Source organism: Chroicocephalus ridibundus, chromosome 5 (genome assembly GCF_963924245.1).
Source record: "Chroicocephalus ridibundus chromosome 5, bChrRid1.1, whole genome shotgun sequence".
Taxonomy (NCBI): Eukaryota; Metazoa; Chordata; class Aves; order Charadriiformes; family Laridae; genus Chroicocephalus; species Chroicocephalus ridibundus.
In genome coordinates, this window is record NC_086288.1 from 55,440,556 (window position 1) to 55,461,738 (window position 21,183).

The 21,183-nt window shown below is 39.5% G+C and overlaps 1 protein-coding gene across 2 annotated transcripts in view; it reads right to left on the bottom strand.

The window, feature by feature from the left end:
• WFS1 (wolframin ER transmembrane glycoprotein) overlaps positions 1-20,384 on the bottom strand; it is a 34,512-nt gene extending 14,128 nt beyond the window's left edge. Inside the window, exons 1-2 of one of the 2 annotated variants that reach the window (XM_063336725.1) lie at positions 20,227-20,384; positions 18,035-18,232 (exon numbers count right to left, since the gene is read on the bottom strand). In XM_063336725.1, the coding sequence (XP_063192795.1) occupies positions 18,035-18,227 (193 nt within the window). In that variant the 5' untranslated portion in view covers positions 18,228-18,232; positions 20,227-20,384. Of the gene's footprint in view, positions 1-18,034; positions 18,233-19,786; positions 20,190-20,226 lie in introns of those variants that run through there. The other variant, XM_063336726.1, reaches the window with a different exon arrangement.
• Between the last annotated feature and the right edge of the window lie 799 nt (positions 20,385-21,183).

Genomic DNA, 21,183 nt, shown 5'->3' on the forward strand with positions numbered 1-21,183 from the left:
TTTGTACTATGACCATTCTTATTTGTGATAGCACTCCAGTCTTTCACCTGGCAGCCTCTTTATTTAGTAGTGAAGCCTCTTCAAGAGTTTTGAAAAAATAACCTGCCTTTAAAACACGTCCAGTATATCTGAAAGCTCAATTCCTCAGTCTTGGGAGTACACAGAAACACACAGTACGCAGAAACAAAGAACCATTATAAACCTGTTTTGTGTCCTGCTTCACACTGGCACCTTATTTTTTTCTTCTTTCCCATGTAGTGTACACATACAGATGTAAACAATTTTTTTTCCCCTCCAAAAGCATCATATTGCTCCACCAGTCAATTGTAAAGAAAAAGAATAATCTTCAGAGCTTTATCTGACATCCAGTGTTTGTAAGCATCACGCTGCATGCCACTTGATGAATGGAATTTAACGGAAAAGCTGACAGAGGCTAGAACTGATACTTTTAATGAGAAGATTTCTCATAAATTAGTTTGGAAGAGTTTTAAAAAGAAAAGTCAATACAGCTTGTATGCTTTGGAGTAAGGTCAACAGATCACTGATGCAGAATAACAGCTTTACCAGTCAACCTAGAATTGTAGTTAGAAAGGAAGATCCAAACTCAAGAGCAAGCACCAAAGCTTGACCCGTATGTACCACATTACCCCACAAGGTGACCAAACACACTGTGATGCTTGGTAGATACATATTGAGGGCACAAACAGCATGAGAGAGTACAGTTAGGAAGCAAAGTTTCCAAACGTAGGAAACCATCTGAAACAAGCTTTCTCAGAAGCTTTCTGGCGTCTGCTCCAAGTTACAGATTTCAGCCTCTCCCTAATAACACAAGAAGCTGGTGGGCAGCCCCACTAGCTGAGGTGCCATTTAGTATCAGCTCTTTTTCAAGTGGTGGGAGGAAGGAAGAAATAAACCCGATTCCAAATAATCTCCCAAAGAACAGGGCTACTTACATTCTTTAACATCCCTGGTACTGGGACTATTTCCAGACAAGAACAGGCTACAAGCCAATGCTTTCATTAAAATGGATGTATTTTAACAAGAGCAAACCATGAAGTAAGTTTTCTCCATCACCATGCCACAGTTTTGTCTGCCAAGCTCCACTTGGAAAAAATACTAATGCCAGATTGTAACATGTTGTCTGGCTAAACAAGGCACGTAATGAAAAATAATTTTCATTTAGTACTCGGTCTTTTCAGAAAGCTGTAAAAATATTATTGTAAAATAGGCAAACAGCATCCCAGCAAAATTAACCACTTAATCTCCTTGCTCTGATATATAACCAACAGGATTGAATTCTAAACAAGTCAGAAGCCTGCTTTCCAGATGGCACCGCTCACACCAACAGACATCACTCAGGGGCTTTCTGCTTACAATAAACAAGAAGTTACAGGAAAGAGCATACTGTTTGAAAGAAACATAATATTAATCCGTCTACCCCACCCAAATGAAAAGAATTGGGCAAGGCAATACTTTTGTGTTTCTTCCTGTGCTTTCACATTCATTAACTTACTTGGCATCAAGACTTCTGCAGCAACAATCTTGGCTATGGATTATTTTTTTTTCTGTTCAGGTTTTTCTCCATGTTGAGAAGAGACCACCACAAATATTTCACTGGTTCTCTGTGTAAACCAATACAGGAGGCATCCTTCAGAAGTTACTATTTGATAATTAAGTGCAATTTACACACATAAAAAGCAAACTATATAAAGCAGTTTAATAAATTGATATAAGCCCTGATAAGAAGGGTGGTTGTCTTGCAACTTATACAGACAAAGCTGCTTCCTTTCTCTCCTGCTCCGCTCCCAGATACAGGAGCATGGCATGGCTCTGACCCCTTCCGTCTCTTGCTCAGATGAATGTCTGTTAGATAAGAACACTTATTACAATAGAAAGCTGTAAAGCATTCCCAATGCTTCTTCATCACCAGGATATAGTTACTTTATTGTAATTACATTGCAGACTAACATGTAAATAATGTTCTTTGCAAAGATGTTAAAAAAAAAAAAAGCAAAACTAAGAATGTGTAGCCTTATGTTCCAACTACCACCTTCACTGAGAAAATAAAATAAAATAAGCTGGTACTGCAGGCAAACTTGTTGAAATGTTTGTTCTAACAGAGCTGACTGCCAGGGGAAAGAAAACCTTCCTGCTGTTATTTTCAACCTACTGCCCTGTCCCTCCTGCGTGGTTATCACTTCTATGTACTCTCACATCTGACCTATAAATATAAGATAGTTAATTAAAATTGTGTCTGTGGGTTGGTTCTGTAGTTGTAGGGCAAGAGCAGAAGAGCAGGTTGTGTGTTTTCAAGATCAAATTTAGAATAGCTTACTATCGCAGTGTTCCCATAACCAGCAATACTTTTCCTTTGCTTAAAGGATAAGCAAGAGGCTAACTGAAAGGATAAAGCATGAATGACTCCAGTTTCATGGCTGCCTTATCAGTTTACTTTCTCACAAACTATTTAGGTCAGTCTCTGAAGGTAAAAGGTCCAAAATGTAGTAAACGTGTTTTGGAACAAGGGTGGACAACACACTTTCTTTCAATTCAGCTCAACAGTAGAACAAGCACTACACAAGAGTAAATGCACCCACCATAAAAATACAATAAAAAGTGGTGATCTATAACTTATCACCCTTGTTCTTAAGTGTGTTTTTTGTTAGAAAATGTCTTGATGTGTATTCCTCCCACATAACAGTACTGCAGTGGAAATGCTGTCAGTAGAAGCTTTTATTTTCCAGCTTTCCTAAAAACTCATGTCTATTTAATGTCAAATTTTACTCTGTCTTGAATATAAAAATTTCCATCCAGAAGAGAGGAACATTCATCTTGCAATACTTCATGTATCTTTTATGACAATTAAAATAGACTTCACTAGCTGTTGCGTGTCAGGTGCCTTTATATAAGCCAATGAAGTCTATCAGTTATTCAAGGTTCACAAGCCCTGCAGTCATTCAAATGAAAGCAGGCTAGTGAAAGCAAGTAAGTTTTAGATTGCATGTAGCATATATATATAACTAACAAATTAAGACAGGGACATGGAAGGTGGTTAGTACTTCATATTTGGCTGTAGCTCCTACCCTGCCACCAAGACCCTGTGTAAACCTTAGTTCATCACCAGGCTACTCTGTGGTTCAGTTCCTAATTTACAAAACAAGTTAATTCTGCGTTCAGAGAGACTGGTCACTCAAATTATTCAGTGGATATTGGAACAATGACATTATTAATAAAATTTTAATGTTTTATTTTTATTATTCTGTGTGATTAAGCTTAAGATATGAAATGACCCTTTAATTTTCTCTGTTCCATTAAAAAAAAAAAAAGCGTGAAACAAAAAAAGATTTGTGATCTGCAAAGGATGAAGCAGATGTGTTTTGGAGTCTGCTGCGTTTATGTCCTCATACTACAGAAAGCATTTAAACCTCCAAAGGGTTGCAGAAATATCCACTTTTGAAATTCAGGCTTTTCATTTCACAGGTTAAAGCTGTCACTTAAAACCTAGTTTATTAAAGCACTTATTAAAAAAAGACTCAATACAATGAAACTGAGAAAGGTTTGTATGCATTTCACAGTTGTCTATGGCATTTACAAGAGTAAGCTAAAGCTGTGTATTATTAGCTGATAGGCTTCAAAGATGCTATCAAAACACTACTAGTCATTTCTGTTTACTAGTAAAAAGCATGTTTTGCAACTCCAGAAAAATACTCAAAATGCAGAAGTCTAAACACAGCTGTTTATATAGGTAGGCTGTAGTCAGGCTGATGAAAACTAAAGACTACTATTTACTTTCTGAAACTTTATACATTACTTTGCACATGGACATAAAGAGTTCAATTTTGAGTCCAACTTTGCTGCTATAGGCTTAAGCGGAAATTCAGCATTCATTTCAGCATTGGCAGGCATTTTTACTGTTTTTGTTAGGTTTTGACCAGGAATAGGAAATGTTGCAAAAGGAAACATTTCAGTTGTTAAAAGAATACTATGTAATACTGTGTTAGAATGCAATTATTGATCCTCACCTCTGAAAATTAGCAATTAAATTGACAAAAAGGCAGCTAATCTACAGTTGGATTTAGTCCAAGTGAGACTGCAAGATGTCAGCACTTAACTTTTTATGTCACAAAAGGAAGATGCCACCATTGATATACAAGCATAATCCTCATCTTCAGACTACATCAAGGGTTAAAAATCAACAAACTCCTCAACATTCATACAAGGTTTTGAAGAATGGATTTACATAATCTAGATAAGAAATCTTTTCAGCGCAAAAGATTTTATAGACAACCAGAGTACACTGGGGTTGTCATAAAATTTCCTTTTCAGTATTCTAGCACAAATCAATGATGGATACAGTAGATTCCCACTCTTTCTGATATCCTTCAGGTATACAACTGAAACACATCATGTGTGCATCTGTGTGACTTCCATCCATGGATTCTCAAGTATTTAAAGGCACATTAATAATAATCCTTACAGGTAAGGAAAGATTTTTAGTTATATGTAAACATGCAGAACGGATCATACACACCCAACCACCGCATAAAACGACCTCAATTTTTTTAAGTGCTCTTCTAACTGCTAGGAATCACTGCCTTAAAAAAAAATAATAATCCATTAAAGCTATTTAATGCAGAGAGAGTCAATAGAGCACATACTGAATAATAACAATGTTTGTTGATTTACTTTCCTACCAACACAAACACATCAGAGCTCTCAGCAGAGTGGATTTACCCAGAACAAGAGAGTTTTAGCACCCTGCCTGCTATGTCACCACCTTGCCAGGTACACACAGCTCGCTCTTCTGGGGTCACAGCTACAGCACCTGAATTCTCCAGATAGAACAACAGGAGAAAGACCACAAACAAGGAATGCCAAAGCCAAAAATTGGTGTTTTAAAGGATCACAATCTCTCACGCCTTTTGAGCTTAACATCTTATTTGTTCACCCTGTTACTGGGGGCCAGCCACAAGACAGTTATGTTATCATGCACACAGATCAATTTTTACATAAACACAAGCTGGAACTTCCAAGTGCTTTAGTGCTTTGAACAGTGGAAATCTAATGAGAACAGGATAAAAGGAAAACTGAAAGCAGTTTCTCAGACAGAAAGTAATAATGAAGACAAAGTATTCATTTGAAACATCTAAGTTTAAAAGAAATTACAGGTTTTAGAAGTGAATATTAAAGCTGCATGGAAATTCTGTTGAACAAGAGATTAATGCATTAAGCAACACCCACACTAAGTGTACAAAGGAAACCTGTACAACATACACACTTTATATGATAACGACTACAAGCATTCATTTGGGCTCAGAAAAAAAAGCGTCAGGGAGGTGCAGGAGGAGGAGGAAAAAACCCATGTGTTGGGGAGAATAGAGGATCTGAGTTGACAAGATACGAAACAAGATTTCTGGATTGGCCTTCTCATCTTATTAGTACAGCAAGTGTTCCTGAAGTGACTGAAAATAGTCAGGAAGAGTTGAGCGTATGCACAATGTATCTGCTGTGTTCAGTCCTAGCCAGTAGCAACACACTTCCAAGCTCACTGAATAAGCACCTAAAAAAGTACACAAACATTTTTACCATTTCATGAGAAGATTTGCCACTTGTTGCAGATGAAAATTGTTAGCAAGGTGGCCGAACAAAGCACATCAAGCAACGATAAGTAATCGGATTCCCAAATGATCTTGCAAATTCTAGGGTTTGGGTTTTTTTTTAAATACAGGATTTTATATGCACTTTCCTTGATGTTTTGAACACCAAACAAAACTGAGAAAGAGCAGAGCAGCAAAAAGGTCAGACAACAGCAATTATGATATCGACGGCCTCCCAGAAAGTATCACATTCAAGAACAATAGTCATGGTAAGATTTTAGATACATTTAATAAATAACTTCATGAGATAACTAGTCAGAGAAAACAAAAGGCAGAAAACAATTTTTGCTTCTAAGGAACAATGCACAGTGCCTAGTTTCTGAGATTAGTGAGCCACTCTACTAATAGCAAGTTAGGTTTAGTACCCAGATGAGAGTGTCAGAAGCAAAAAAATCTGCTACAGTCATATTGCAAAGCAAAGCCAGAATGAAAGAAAGAGGATAAAGAAAGTTCTTAGAAATAAGAATGTATTGTTGTAAAGCCAAGGTCATGCCAAACCAAAGAAAAATAGAAAAAACCAATGGTTTAAAAACATATATCATGATAGACCAAGAGAAAAAGGTCTGGAGAACAACCCAATGCAGAATCCATTGCTTCCTTTTTATGCCTTTCTCAAGCACACAAGGAACAGCAAGCTTAGCAGGTACAGACAATTCAAGGGCAACTTGAATTCCAGGGAACAGCACTGAGAAGCTCCTGTGAAGGAATCTCAAACTAAACAAAGACGCTATGGTTTCTTTTAACTGTGTTTAAGACTCTAGTTTCTCTTAATTGTTTATGCAAGCTTTCTATTGAACTATATACGGCAGCACGTAGCCTCTTACTTAAAACTGAGACATGGAAAGCAGCAAGTATGATACCAGAGACCTGTGATAACAGAGACCATTAAATCTGATATCCATACAAGGCAAATATATAAAAGAAGAAAAAAAAAAAAAAGTCTTAAGCCTATGGAGGGGACAAAAGAGATATACAGGGTAAAATCAGCAGATCTTGTGAAAAACCCTTGACATAAGATGCCCCTGAACGAGTCAAACTGTTTGAGAACAACAGATCCAGCTCATATTTCTATCTCCAAAGGTAGTAACACTTCTCACAGAAGTCATCTAAACAAATTGGAATGTAGGCTGTTATACAAGAGATTAAAGAAACAATAAACAAAGAATAGAAATACACAGGTCTCATTCTCACAGGGGAAAGATTATCAGTTTAGACACACAGGGATATAGGATAAGGTGTATATTATTCAATGCATTTATGTGTAAGTGAAAAAAAAGGGGGGGGTGCTAAAATGGAGGTGACAAAGTCTGTTGATGATTCTGTGTTATTCAGGCAGAAAAAAACACTTCAGAAGTGACAACTGCAAAAAAATAAACCCAAAGAAAACCTGCAAAAGGATTTCATGACTGATTAAGTGTAAAAGGCCAGATGAAATGCACTAAATGCAGACCAAGACTACACCTTATCATTGCACACACAGTGATAAGCCCTGAACTAACTATTATCACTCAGAATAAAACCTTGGAGTTTGTAACATACTGTTCTAAGAAAAAGAAACAGCTCAATGCTAGTACGACACTATTATCAGTGCTTTTTAACCCGGGGAAGAAACTGAGGAGAATACTAGACATACTAAGAATTGGCAAAGTAGAGAAGGTAAACAGAGAGACTATTCATGTCTTACCAAATCCAAAAACTAAAGGGCAGGTTAAAAGTATTTGGCCAATGCCAAATATTTACACGTGTTTAAAAAGCAACAGGACAAACCAAGAGTAGAAGAAAAAACCCAGAAAGCACTATGAAATACAAAGATCTCACACCACTGAGCAAGGACGCTTCTAGGCTGAAGAACCACCTTCTGAGAAGGAAACAGCTGCCATTGAACATCTTTAACATCTCAGTAAAATATGAATAAAATCAAGTAAGAACAGCACTAGCACTGCATTTACAAGCAGCTCCATGGCTCGAACAGACATGCTGTAAACAGCAGCGTAAAGGACTGTAGTGAAAAAGATAACAAGAATCTTGAACCTGAAGTTTGTCAACATTAAGGTTCTTCAATATTAATACTAAGCATTGACAGGAACTTCTGTGATCCTTCACACAGAGTTCACAGACTGTTAAACTCCAGGGGTAGTTCAGGCAGGAGAGAAGAAAAACCTCCACTTTTTATTTTCATTAGCTTTATCCAGTAAGCTCTCCACTTAATGTAAAGTGGGTTTTCTACTCATAAGTCACAGATGTCAAGCATCTCCTCTCAGCTCCATGTTATTAACTGACAAGAGTAATTTACATGTTTGAAGAGCGGTACGAAACAAGCTTTCATCCACAGGTCTCTCCACCAGCTAAATCACTGAGGTGGGAGCAGGGAGGGAAGAATGTCTTTTTTTGACAATAGATCTCCCACACGCGAACAAATTCTCCATATACCATGAAGTGTACTGATGTCTGAACTGATCTGTGTCACATCACACAGTACTGTACCTGCTTGAAGCTTCAGGCATACATCCCTTTACTACTTTAGCAAGGCCTTACTGTAATTGAATCTGAAAGGAAGTACAGTCTGGATTACGAAGAAAATTACTTGCTTTTACTTTGAGAGGATACTAGTATGAATAACCTGTGCTCACTGCTCAACTTCACCCCTCCCACAGAAAAGACAAATATAGGACTAGTTACTCAATTTGAACAAGCCTCTTCCATGACTTTCATTATTATGAACTTGAAGCTGGATTTTTATCTTTTAGAGATTTCCATGCTTCTTAAACACAACACGTAAAGCTTATCCCATCCATAAAGTAACAGAACTGCCTAAGTAGCTCTTGCAGACAGAGTCAAACTGTTCTACTATCATTAAGTCCAGAGTTATAAATGCAATCTGTGCCACAACTTTCATCAGGGAAACTAGAGTTTATATTAAGCTGTAGCTATCCAACTCAGCACTGGATTACCTTGAAAAAGAAAAAGCCAGTAACAGCTTAAAAACATGTTATAAATCCTGTCCCAAAGGATATTAGGGCAGCGCACAGATAGGATGCACATCATCTTAATTATTACCATAAACATCCACAAAGAAAATCAGCTTGCTGGAAGACAGTCATTTTTTTTTAATATTCATTTTTCAACCTCAGTTTGTATTTAAGGTCCCCAAAACGTGTTCTCTGTCCCCTGGATCTCAACACCTTCTGTAGAATAAAGCTAAAATTAACTAAAAGAGAAAAGGCATCATTTGGCTTCTTAAAAACAGCAGCATCCAGCTGCTGAAGACAACCCACCTGCAAAACCTCTGTATTAGCAGGCTGCTTTGAAGCACTGGCATCTGTTGGCTCTGGCCAACCGAACAGCATTCTCAAACCACCATTCTAAGGGCATTCTGTCTCCTACTCCTCAGCTTTCATCAGTCTTGTTTTCTGTTCCTTCAATATTTACCTTTGCTAGAGAAACAGTTATAGCTGTTAAAAACAGCTATAAAAACAGTTATATATAGTTCTCAGAAAGAGAAGCTGTTATAGCTTCTTATGAAGTCAGGAGAGGTCTTGCTACAGAGTTCAAAACTCTGATAGGACTATATTGTAATCATCTGGCCTTTTTGAGCTACTAAAAAAAAGAAAGAAACAAAGCATGACTGAACCATCAGAAATAATAGCCTGTCACCAAAGTGACAAATATTCTTACAGATTTTCAGCAATAGCTCATTTACTAGTATAAAGAAAATTTTACTGTGTTGGAAACTGAAGATTTTTATATCATTAGGTAGGAAACAAGCAACAAGAATGCATGCGCATACAAAGTAAATAACACAGGCATATTTCTCCGAGCAATAGTCAAGGAACTGTTGACTAGTCAAGTCAAGGAATATTCAAGGAAAATGAAAGCTTAAGGATGTGCCTACACAGGGACATTGACCAAAACAGATAGAACAAAACATATTTTGTGCAAAATCTCACTAGAAGGTATTTCTTGTGGAGTCATGTCCTATATAACACCTCCAAGATTTTTTGCAGGAAAAGTTTCTTCTGTAAGCAAACATCTTTAAGTATATAAAAATCAAAAAAATCCAAAATTTTCAAGGAACAATCCATACCTTTTTATACAGACTGTTTTCACTATGAAACAAGCTTTCTAGACTCTCAGATGCACTTAGGAGCAAAGGCATACACATATTAATGACAAAATAAAAGTCCTTTTATTTGCTAGAAGATGCTATGTAAACATATCTGCAAAGTGAAAGGTGTCTGATTTCTTTCTTTCAGGAAAAAGAAATTTAAACTGTTCATGCACAGGTAGATTCTCTATTATCAATGTGCTTTTAGAAAAAGTTGATCTGTACATTTTGTAACAAAAATTAAGATTCTAATAGCTTTTGTGTGTCACTAGATTGTACTATTGAGCTTTCAGTGTTCAGCATAGCCAGTTTGAATCTCTAGAGAAATCCTCCTACTCACTTTCCACAAGCTCCACAAGTTCAGTGGTATTGTGTGAAGTACCTATGTAGGAGTGAAGTTTCTGGGAAGATTGACATTCCATTCGAAAGCAGGCATTAAGCATCACGTCATAAACATGATTTGTACACATAGAATATAATGACACAAACAGAACTGACTGGAGAGGGAGAAATATTTTGTACAACAAACATCATTGTTTTGATAAATGGGTTTATTAACTTTAGACACTTATTTGCTCATCCATGAGTGTTGAATCCTTTCATCCATGCAGAAGCCTCATGGATTCTTATGTTAACTGCAAAGTAAGGGCTTGGTACAATTAAGAGTACATTGAATGTTTTTCTTCTATGCACTTCAACTTCCATGGTGAGATCTCAAGAGGTTCCTACTTGCCCCAAGAACAATTAGAAGTATTTATATTAGCATACGCTGCCAGGCATTCTATTTTTAAAGGTGAAAACAAGGATGGGAGAGAAAGGAGTAACATTTGTTTACAGAGGTGTTGAAGTCTAAGACTGAATTCTGCTTTCTCTGGGAGCAGCAATGAGTTTGTAGTTACGATAATAGTCTTAGTCACACCACAATTGCAAGCCACCAAATAGCATTAAATTGAAAACGGAACAACTGCACCCCCACAAAATGAAGGCAAATTGCCAGGAGAGCAGTAGGAAAAAAAAAAAAAAGCATGTAGGTGGAAGACTAAGAGGGATGATATTATAGAGACTATAAATTTTAAAACTGGAAGGAAAACTATTCTTAAAAGGTATTTCTTCCCAGCATAGCTATTATTGTACAATGATTGTTTAAAGTCATTAAAATAATTTTACACACAATTAATAAGACAGCCCTGCTGCTTCTTCTATGCAGGCATCTCTGATTAAATCCTTTATTGATGAGCTGGGATAAATCTAACATGTTCCAAAACTGGAGAGTTAAAAATAAATAAGCTTTTTCTCAGTTTTCAGTTGAAAAATCATCATTATTAACCCTCCCCGCAAAAAAGAAAAAAAACAAAAAAACCCAAACAAAAAAAAAAGAGAGAGAGAAAGAGAAAGAAAAATGCATCCAGCAGAAAAGCAATGTGAGAAAGAGTTGAGATCATAAAACTCTCCAAGCCCACATATTTTCATAGGTGAAGACCTAAAGTTATCATAACAACCTGCACCATGCTCAATGGAATTTCAGCAATTCTGCAGTTTAGGCTCTTCCCCACACAGACACTCCAGCAGTTCATTATCTTACCATCAAAATAGAGTGGCCCTTAAAAAGGCCCACCCCAAATTGTTTTCCAAGTCCACAGTACCTTATCACCTTGCTTAGTAACACTTCTAATAGTTAACTGACTTTGCAAAGCATTGGTTTTATTTCCCAGATTACTGTTTCTAGTCTCACCTTCGAACTTTCACAATACAGTGGGCCTTCTCCTGCAAGGGGCCCTCTAACAGCACAACAGCTTCAAGTCTCTCCTTGATTATTACAGTATAAAAGGGATTTGTTGCTGTTTTATTTGAAGATGAACGTACAGATATTAGGTACTTCCCAATCTTTTCCTCCAAAGCCACTGCAAAATATCCACAGAGATTCGCAGTTCTTGCTGCTGCTGGATGCAGATGCACTGTATTAGAGAGCTGGTTCAGATGAGGAATGTACTTTTAACATTCCAACTTGTTCCCATTTAATCAATTTCTTTGCACAGTGGAACATGCATACTGGATTCCTTTTGGAGGAAGCTAAATTGAAAGATTGTAGTCCAACTGCTACAATAAGTTTTTAAATGTGTACAATAGGCATGATTTACAGAGCTACTCCTATTTTCATTACTTGATTTACTAAGGTGAATATAGCTCTTTGCCTTCTATTCTTCAACTGCTCATTTCTGTCCCTCTAACACCCTGGGACTATGCTAGAACAAACACTTTGTTATCATAAACAAACACAGATTAGGAAATTGATCCACCTGAAAAATAATGGAGGAAGACTGAGCACTTTTCTTAATCTGGTTCATTGTGCAAATGCAAAAATTGTTACCAGTATCTTTGTTATCGGCCGAAGAAAACATTTATGTATTTCAAATGGCAAAAGAGGCAAAGATGGAGAATCTTTCCTCAAATAAATGGGTATCCGATCTTAATCCCTCATAAAGTAGAAACACCAGCATGTTATTGACAACACTAGCAGCAGTCCTCAAAAAGACAATTCCCATTGTTCTGCACCACCTATGACTACGTCCCAAACTTTTATGTGAAAATATAGTCATTAACTTTTGTTTGGATAGAATCCTTTCTCCCCCACAGCAATAACTGGCAAATGAGCTTTCCAGAAGCCCGAGTAATTACAGGTGAAGTGGTGAAGTTTGAAGGGGCATTAATAAACTGACAGATAAATTGTTAAGTAATTAATACTTCAAGGCATAATCCTCCCCTTCTAACAGTCAAAGATTTTTCTGAGATTTCTTCAAGCTTTGCACAAACATTTCACTTTGCCTCAAGAGTTAGTCTGTACAAGCAAACTGCCAGAAAATGAAGACACAGAAGTGCTAAAATAGCGCTTTGAAGCAAAGCTCTTTGTAACCTTAAGTGGAAGAGGCTAACACTCGGAAAATATTTGTAAATTAGAGAGGTTCCCTATTCATTAGCTATCATTTAGCAATGCGTTAGAGACGCACTGTTGTACATTGTTACGATGTGTTGTAAACTGTTCAGAAGAATTTTTCGTTCTATTTATAAATCCTAAGTCACACAAAATAATTCTCTTCCAAGAGATACAAAAAACCTTATAACCTTCCTAAATACATGCAGAACTCTGCACATCTAGGAACCAGACATAAGAAACTGACTTCTGTCTGCAAAGCTCTCAGTACAAATACCTTCCCCATATGTTCTCAATTCTAGAGCAAGAGATTTGTACATATTTCCTTAATAGCACAAACATGGACAAAACAAAATTAGTTCTTTAACTGAAGATGTATTTCTTCAAGCACTGCAACTTAGCTCTGCAATGCTCTCAAAACTTCCCAAACTCTTATCTCTGAATTCCTACCTGATTCCTCCTCTCCAACCTTACTGGCTAGCAAATGTACATGAAGGATGTAAAATACAAATACAATCTCTGTTATCTGCATATAAAAAAAAAATATATGCACCACTGCCTCCCAGATTTCTCTATTATCCTAGGATGCCCACTTTTACCCGCTGGCTGGCAGACAGTTCCCTACCAGTTTTTAAGACATTTTACATTCTTGAAGGTACTTAAGCATTACAAGAAATGGTAACACCTGCAGCACCATAAATATTCACCTGGGGTCCAAGTCAGTCTGGTTCAAGTTACCATTATGGCTGACCTGAAACAGTTACTTGAATCCACAAATCCAATCTAAGGCCAGTATCCAATCACTATCATATGGCGAGAAATTTCTCTCAACTCTGCTATTTTCATCTGAATCAAAAGTGAAACATCCACTGGGCCACAGAAACCTATCTTCTAGCTCAGCAATACAGACCACTTACCTGGAGTGTCGATTCATGTGTCTCTTCCAAAAACATTAATAGCAGCAATATCCAGATAGTCACCTGGTAACCAGGTGAACATGTTGAGGGTGCTTTTTTCCTAGCTCTGCCCCGTGTACACATAGAGCAAGTGGTTTCACTAGCAAGAATGGTGTTTTTAAGCCTATTTGGAGAATCTGGTGTTGGGACCTCCAGAGCTCTTATCTGAGCTATTCCTTTTTGCATTGCTTTAGGGCTGTATCTGAAGGAAGGAGGATGCACAGAGTGGATGAAAGATGCCAAAAAGGGCTATGTAGCATCTGGACAGAACCAAAGGGCCTATGCACGCGGGAGGCGCAAAAGTGTCTTAGGAGATTTGAGTCTTAGTCTGTTTCAACAAACTTCACCAGACTTCATTAGTAAGCAGCCACTGGTCTGTGTTGGTATCCACCACGGTCCTCCTGGCACAGACTACTAAAATAATGGCAGAACTTTTTTGTTTAAGCAACTAGCAACCCTCCTGTAATTTGCTTACGTGAATACTGATGACTCAATGCTTTGAAAATTTCAGAAGCCCTAATTAGTAGCGTATATGCTTTGCTCACTAACAAACTTCCTGTCCAGGAACATCCATGAAAGAGTAACAATTTTTTTTTTTTTCCCCCCATCATGTACACAAAGCAGTAACTTATATAGGCAGAAGTTTTCTAGGGAACGCAACAGCTTTTGGTAGAAATAGGAATACTCTTCTTTGTTTTTTTAAAGCAACAAAAGCAGTATCTACAAATCCTCTCAAGATCAACAATTATTTTTTTTTTCCTAAATCCAGATTTGATTTGCACAATAAATTCTCAAAGCACTGTGTTACCTCCCATTGTGAAATGAATTATGCAAGGAATAACAAAAACACTACCTAATGATATATTAGCAGAATACAGATTGAAAAATTGCTATGAAAAAACCCTATAGTATAGGAGTTCGATCCAAATTAAGTACCTGTGCAGCTGAGGATGTGTGTGTGTGCTTAAGTGCTTTACTGAGTCAGAGCCAGGGCATTCATTAATTTGCTAGATTATGCTGCAAGATACAGATAATGCCGCAGGAGTAGGAGATGGAGGTTTCCAGGAAATAAATGACTTAATGTTCACATTGATGCTATAGCCTTAAACACAGCATAGGTAAGTAGAGACTGGAAAAAGCAGCACAGATCAGAAATACAGATATGTTGGCAAGAATAATTCAAGAATTGCCAAGTGTTGTAATTGACCTCTAGATATCATTTGCTTCAAGTCCCTGCTCGTGCAGGGCTATGTAGAGACAGTTGCCCAAGACTGCCCAGACAGCTTTTGAGTATCTCCAAGGATGAAGACTCCACAGCCTCCCTAGGCAACCTGTAGCAGTGCTCAGTCACTCTCACACTAAAAAGGCTTCTCCTGATGTCCAGACGGAGCCTCTGTATTTCAGTTTGTGCCCATTGCCTCTGGTCCTGTCACTGGGCAGCAGTGGAAAGAGCCTGGCTCCATCCTCTTTGCACCCTCCCTTCAGATATTTATAGATATTGATAAGATCCCCCTGAGCCTTCTTTTCTCGAGGCTAAACAGCCCCAGCTCTCTCAGCTTTTCCTCACAGGAGAGATGTTGCAGTCCCTTCACTATCTTTGTGGCCCTTTGTTGGACTCTCTCCAGTCTATCCATGTCTTTTATACTGGGGACCCTAGAACTGGACACAGTATTCCAGGTGTGGCCTTGCCAGTGCTGAGTAGAGGGAAAGGATCACCTCCCTCCACCTGTTGGCAACACTTTGTCTAATGGAGCCCAGGATACCAGTAACCTTCTTTGTGGGAAGGGCATATGGGCATGTGCGAGACAGGCTTGAAGTAAAACTGCCTTTCAAAGCAGTATTTGAGATGGGCGTTGTACAACTCCTCTAACAGAAATCATAGCCAGTTTATTAAAAATAAAATTACTTCTGTTACAAATTTGAATTTGTAGAATCTCGTGCAAGATATTTAAGTCACCAATAAAGAAGAGCATTCTTTATATTTAATAATATTTATTGAGATAGCTGTCTGTACAGCAAAATGTGCTGGTCTTTTCTGTACTCTTTTACATCATTCAGAGTTATAGTCATCATCAGAGTGACACACAGTGACTATTCAAAGTAATTGACTTCTTAATCTTCCAAGAAAGAAGTTGGAACAGCCTTTCCCAGAACATCTGTTCTAGTGCATATGTCCTTTCATACAACCAGACCACAGCACGCCATGGCTAAGAGACCAGATCCTTCACTCTTCCTAAATCTATCAGCAACCTGAATGTTATTTATTGGTAAAGGCTCTGGTGATTCCATGAAATACCTTCTCTGTCAGTTCAAATATTTTGAAAATTGCTGAAGCACCAAGATTCTGTTTGAGACATCAATTTTTTCATATGTGTTTCCATATGCATATAAATGACTGCGAATTTGTATGTCCCTCTATTTGTACTTCTTTCTGAAGTCCTACTAAAATCCCTGTTCTGACAACCAATGCTGCTGTGGGTGGAAGAAAAATTCTCCACTTCCTTTCTTTTAAAAGAATTTTCATTTCTAGAAACTGTTAGCATTATGACAAATAACATAAATCTAAAATAACCAGAGAAGAAAATACTGGATGAAGAAACATGATCTTATCGAACACATTTGCTGTCTAAATCCACTAAAATCTTGGTTGTTAGAGACTCCAGCATGACACAATGGCAATAGTTGCTCATTCTGCAGCATTAAATATTTGCTTATATTAAGATGGGGATGGAAAGGGCAACAACAGTGGCACTGGGCACTGAGAATATTTTCACGGGAAGAGATTTAAAGTAATCAGGAATGAGTCATAACTGAAATGGAGAAATACATCAATGCTTGAAAGCCCTCTTTTACAGGGGCACAAACAAAAGTATCTATAATACAAAACTGCATAGGAATATTAGTAAATACACAGGCCTGCAAAGAGAATTAAGACAAAACTCAATATGATTTTAAAAGGACAATATTTATACGGAATAATAAAATCTCCAAATTAGCCAGAGCAGAATACTTATCAGAATGTCTCTGTAAAACACCACTAGATTGACAGTTTGTACTCATTTTCAGAATCTGGCATGAATGTGGGCGCCAACAACAGAAACCTATGTTTTCCTTTTTCAAATCACATTATAACCAAAGATAACCCAAGATAACGCCATACCATATTCCTAAATTGTTGCTATTCTTTCCCTGTTGAATCATATTAAGAAACTGGAGAATGAAGGAAGAAAACATAACTGTTAGCACTGATCTTAAATTAATAATCATGTCATTAATGTTAGAAGTGTCAATTCTCCATCACCTCCCATTTCTTTTACAGGTGGGCAAGATGACAAAGTTGGTAATGATACAGAGGCATGTTAGAAATTCAGGTATCCAAAAAATTCTCTTCCATCTGGAATCTCTTTTAGTAACAAAAGAGCCCAGAAGGTTCCAACAGTCAATTTTTAATTAGATGCAAACAGTAGATATGCTAAAACAGCCACAATATTGGCCTGAACTATGCACAGAGCTCAGCTGCATCTGATACATGCCATGTAAATATTCACACATTAAATAATTTTAAACTCTTGCATAGCCTTATTAGCTTCAATAGAGTGACTCATATTTAGGAGTGTAAGGGCATGCACATAAGCTGTTTCAGAATCAAAAAATCCATTTTACAGAAAGTTAAGGAGCAGCAATTTTGCTAGACCTTGAACAAAAGTCCTTCTTGCACAAGTGTTAGATTACCAACTGAATTTAAAACTGGAACTCAGCAGCTGAATGCAGGAGACAGATATTTTTCTTTCTACCTTCTGCATGAAACATTTCTCTCATCCCATCAGTTTTCACAATCTTTGTAACTCAATGGGTTTGCACTGAAGGGAAAAAAAAAAAAAAAAAAGCCTCATTCTGCCTTTCAAAGTGTATCATGATTCTTCGTCCAACTTCTTACCTGATGGCTAATCTTAACTGCATTTCTGTCACTCTGGTTCAATCTATCAGTTTATTATTCCCTCAGTCTACATTACAATAGTAGCTATTCATCCACATTAAAATTCCTATAAAAGTTAGCATGCGATCTAGCCACCTAAAAAAAAAATCAAATTGAAACCTTAATATTATGCTAAATTACATTTAATTCTTCCTGCCAGTTTTTCAAACAAACTTCTTTCCTGTTGCTCTGTACACTTAAGAAAAACTGGACGGGAAAACTCAAAAATGTGCAGAAAGTAAGTGGCAGAAGAAGAGTCTCTTCCACAACAACAGCTTAAAAGAAATCAGAGGTATTTATTTTCCTACTTTACAGAGTCTCATTAAACAGAGTTTAGAATAAATATACACACAATAATCTCCCAATGTTTAACATAAGCCAATTTTGCATAAAAATTGCTTTCATACTTACCGTTTTTTTCAGCTTTCTCCCTGCTATGGGAGTAGCCAGGAACTGAAGAAGAAAATGTTGCAGTATCTCCTGGGTATGGTCCAGATTTCTGATTGTTCTCACTATGGTCCACAGCAGCAGCATTTAGCTGGGACCTTCCAAGATGCAGCTGGGGGTGAGAGGAACTTGAGGGGGGATCAGGATCTGAATTCATTTTAGCTGCAAAAAGAAGAGAATAATGACTAATTATCAGATAGTAGGGTTATAACATAAAACCAGAGTAAAAAATTTAAAATCTGAATATATTTATATAATTAGCTGAATAAAAAGCCTAGAAAAGGGCAAGAAGACTCATAGCAACTTCAAGATGTATTTATACATTCTTTAATAATTCCAAGCATGAGCACCTATTGTTGAATAAGACTTAACCATATACAGTATTGTGCCAGAACAGTGACTGCCTTTTTTCCTAACTAATTAAGAACTGATTATCAAGTGTAGATAAATGCTAAAATGAATGAATCAATCCTGTAAATACTGCATGTTCTACTTGCACATGCAAAGACAAGCCTCTAACTTTTTATGGAACAGTATTGACATGTCTATAATGAAAAAAAAATCCACTTCATATCAAGCACCTGGTTCACAGGGACCACCTAATCAGGCGACAAAGAAAGACAAGAAAGGTAAGATGGCAAAGGAGGAGAAGGTGTAGAACTCTGCCACTGGAAATGCGAAGAGGGACACCACCAAAGATGCTCTTTATAAACATTCACAATTGATATACACATGATCCAAAATAAGCTGACTTTACTTACTACTAAACTACTACCCAATTTTATAAAAAATAGTATTTATATAGAAAGCCGCTAAGGCATGGAAGGAAAGGCCTTACAGTTCCTTACAAGAGAAGTCCTTTTAAACTTCCACCATAAGCCCTCTCCTAAACAATGAGTAGAACTCTGTCCTCTAGTAAATTAAATCAGTAAGCTTTCATACAAGTGCTTGCTGAAAGCTTAGCTTTTACAAGATAGGAAGTAGCAAGCTATGCATATACTATCCCAGTATAACACATAGTGACTAACTCTTGCTGCTTAAGAGCAGCTTCCTCCAAGTTAAGCAATTCAGAAGGAACACTGTGGAAGGTGTCTGACTACAAACTATATTTTTTAATTCTGTACGTTCAGAATACTGGCCTAAAGATGTCCTTGTAAAGATGAAAGCAGTATAGCCAAAATCAAGATACAATACCCAACTCAGCCAGCAACTACTTCCACTTAAGAGTAAAATCGCAACGGGATGCTAAAACTACCAGCACTATTACCACCATTAAACATATTCTTCGCAATTTAGACAACTTGCTTACTAAAATTAAGCTTCCCTAAATCGAAAATATTTTACTGATACAAGTAAATACATTTCTGTATTATGTTTCTACATTAAGTTATAAATAAACCAATGCAGTTCAGTTCAACCTTCAAATCAAGTCCTGGGAAAACACAGAGATTAAAATACTTTCCCAGTAAACCACTACGAGTATTTTTAACCATTATACAATCACAAAAGTTACTTTGCATCCGGTTTTAAACATGACCTTAGCGTTTCGAGAGACGGCCGAGCGAGAGCAGCCAGGCTGGGGGGCTCCAGCCCCGCCGGCAGAGGATGCGCTGCGCAGGGAGACTCCGGCTCTTTTGGGGCGAAACACTTCCAGAAAGGGTAACTGGGCAACAAAGCTGTCCCCAACACACGTGCGAGGCACAGGAAAGCACTCACCTCGGTGTTCGCTAGCTAGCAAAAAGAAATACTCCCGTCTCAAAAGTCACTCTGCGCTTCTCCTGTAAGGGCCACCACCAAGTTTCCCTGCTGCAGGCTCAGAGGCGAGCAGAAGCCTGCCCTTAGAGCTGACTTCAGGATTTTTTTTCTAAAAGCCTGAGAACGGGGTCAGGGTAAGACTTTGGGGGAGCCCGGGCTGCTTTAGGAGCCACCCGGCGCCGCGGGAGGGGCCGGTGGGGCCCGCCCGGCCGAGCCCCGCTGCCGGCGGTGACTCTGCAACTCCCGCTCCCGGAGGGACGGGACGGGAGAGCGGAGAGGGTGCCCGGGAGGAAGCTGCCACCCCAGAAGGCCGGGCAGCCCCGGCGCGCAGCCGGAGCACGGCGGGAGGGAGGCCGTCAGCTCGGGCCGTCCTGCCCAGGGTCCCCGCCCCAGACGCTCACCGAGCCCGGCAGGGCGAAGTCACCAGCGCAGACTCCCGGCGACAAGTTTCTTTGCGGCTCCGGTGGCGGATGGGCGCCAAGTGGGGCCCCACCGGGAGCCCGCAGCCCTATGGGGCGGCCCCGGCCCTCCCACCGGCCACCGCCCCCTCCCCGCCGCGCTGTGCTGAGGGGCCAGCGCCGCTGCCACTCACCGCCCGCCGCCCGCCGGGGGGGCCTCTGCCGCTGCTGGGCGGGGCCGGCGGGAGGAGGCGGAGACAGAGGCGGGCAGGCGGCCGGCGGGTAGCGGTAGGGGAAACGAGCGCAGCCGGGGCGGCGGAGGTAGTGCGTCGTGTGAGGCCTCGTCCCGTGCTGTGGCAGCGGGCGGCTGCCCGCCGGTGGGGGATGAGGGTGTCTTGACGGGGCGGGCTCCAAAATGGCAGCGCGGGTGGCGGCGCGGCGCCCGACCTCAGGGGAAGGTCCGTGGGGTGGCGGCCGTGAGGTGGCGGCCGTGAGGTGAGGGCGGCCTGGAAGCGGCGCAGCTGGGCCGGCAGCGGTGAGAGAGCAGCCGCCAGCGAGTGTCGGGGTAGGCGCCTGACGGCTTCCCCCGGCGTCCGGCCCCGAGTCGTCTGAGGTGCGGATAAAGCCCTTTGCCTCGAGTTTGTGCCTTAAGTTGTCCTTTTAGGGACCAGGAGGAAGGGTTTGGGACAGCTCTGCCGAAGTCCTTTGTGTTAGCCAACGTGGAGGGGGGCAGGGGTTGGTGCCCTGTCAGCCAGGGTGGGCCGCACCGGCTGCCCCAGAGCCGGGGGGGGGGGGCACCTGCCCCCTGCCGCAGTGCTCCTCCTTGGGGAGCGAAAGGGGTGAAGAGAAGAGGGAAGAGGGTGGTAACCGAGTCACTAGTTATTCCTAAATGTCCTCTAAGTTTCTACCACATACACCTGTACTTCTGCCCCATAAATAGAAAGCTGCTGGGCTGGTAGT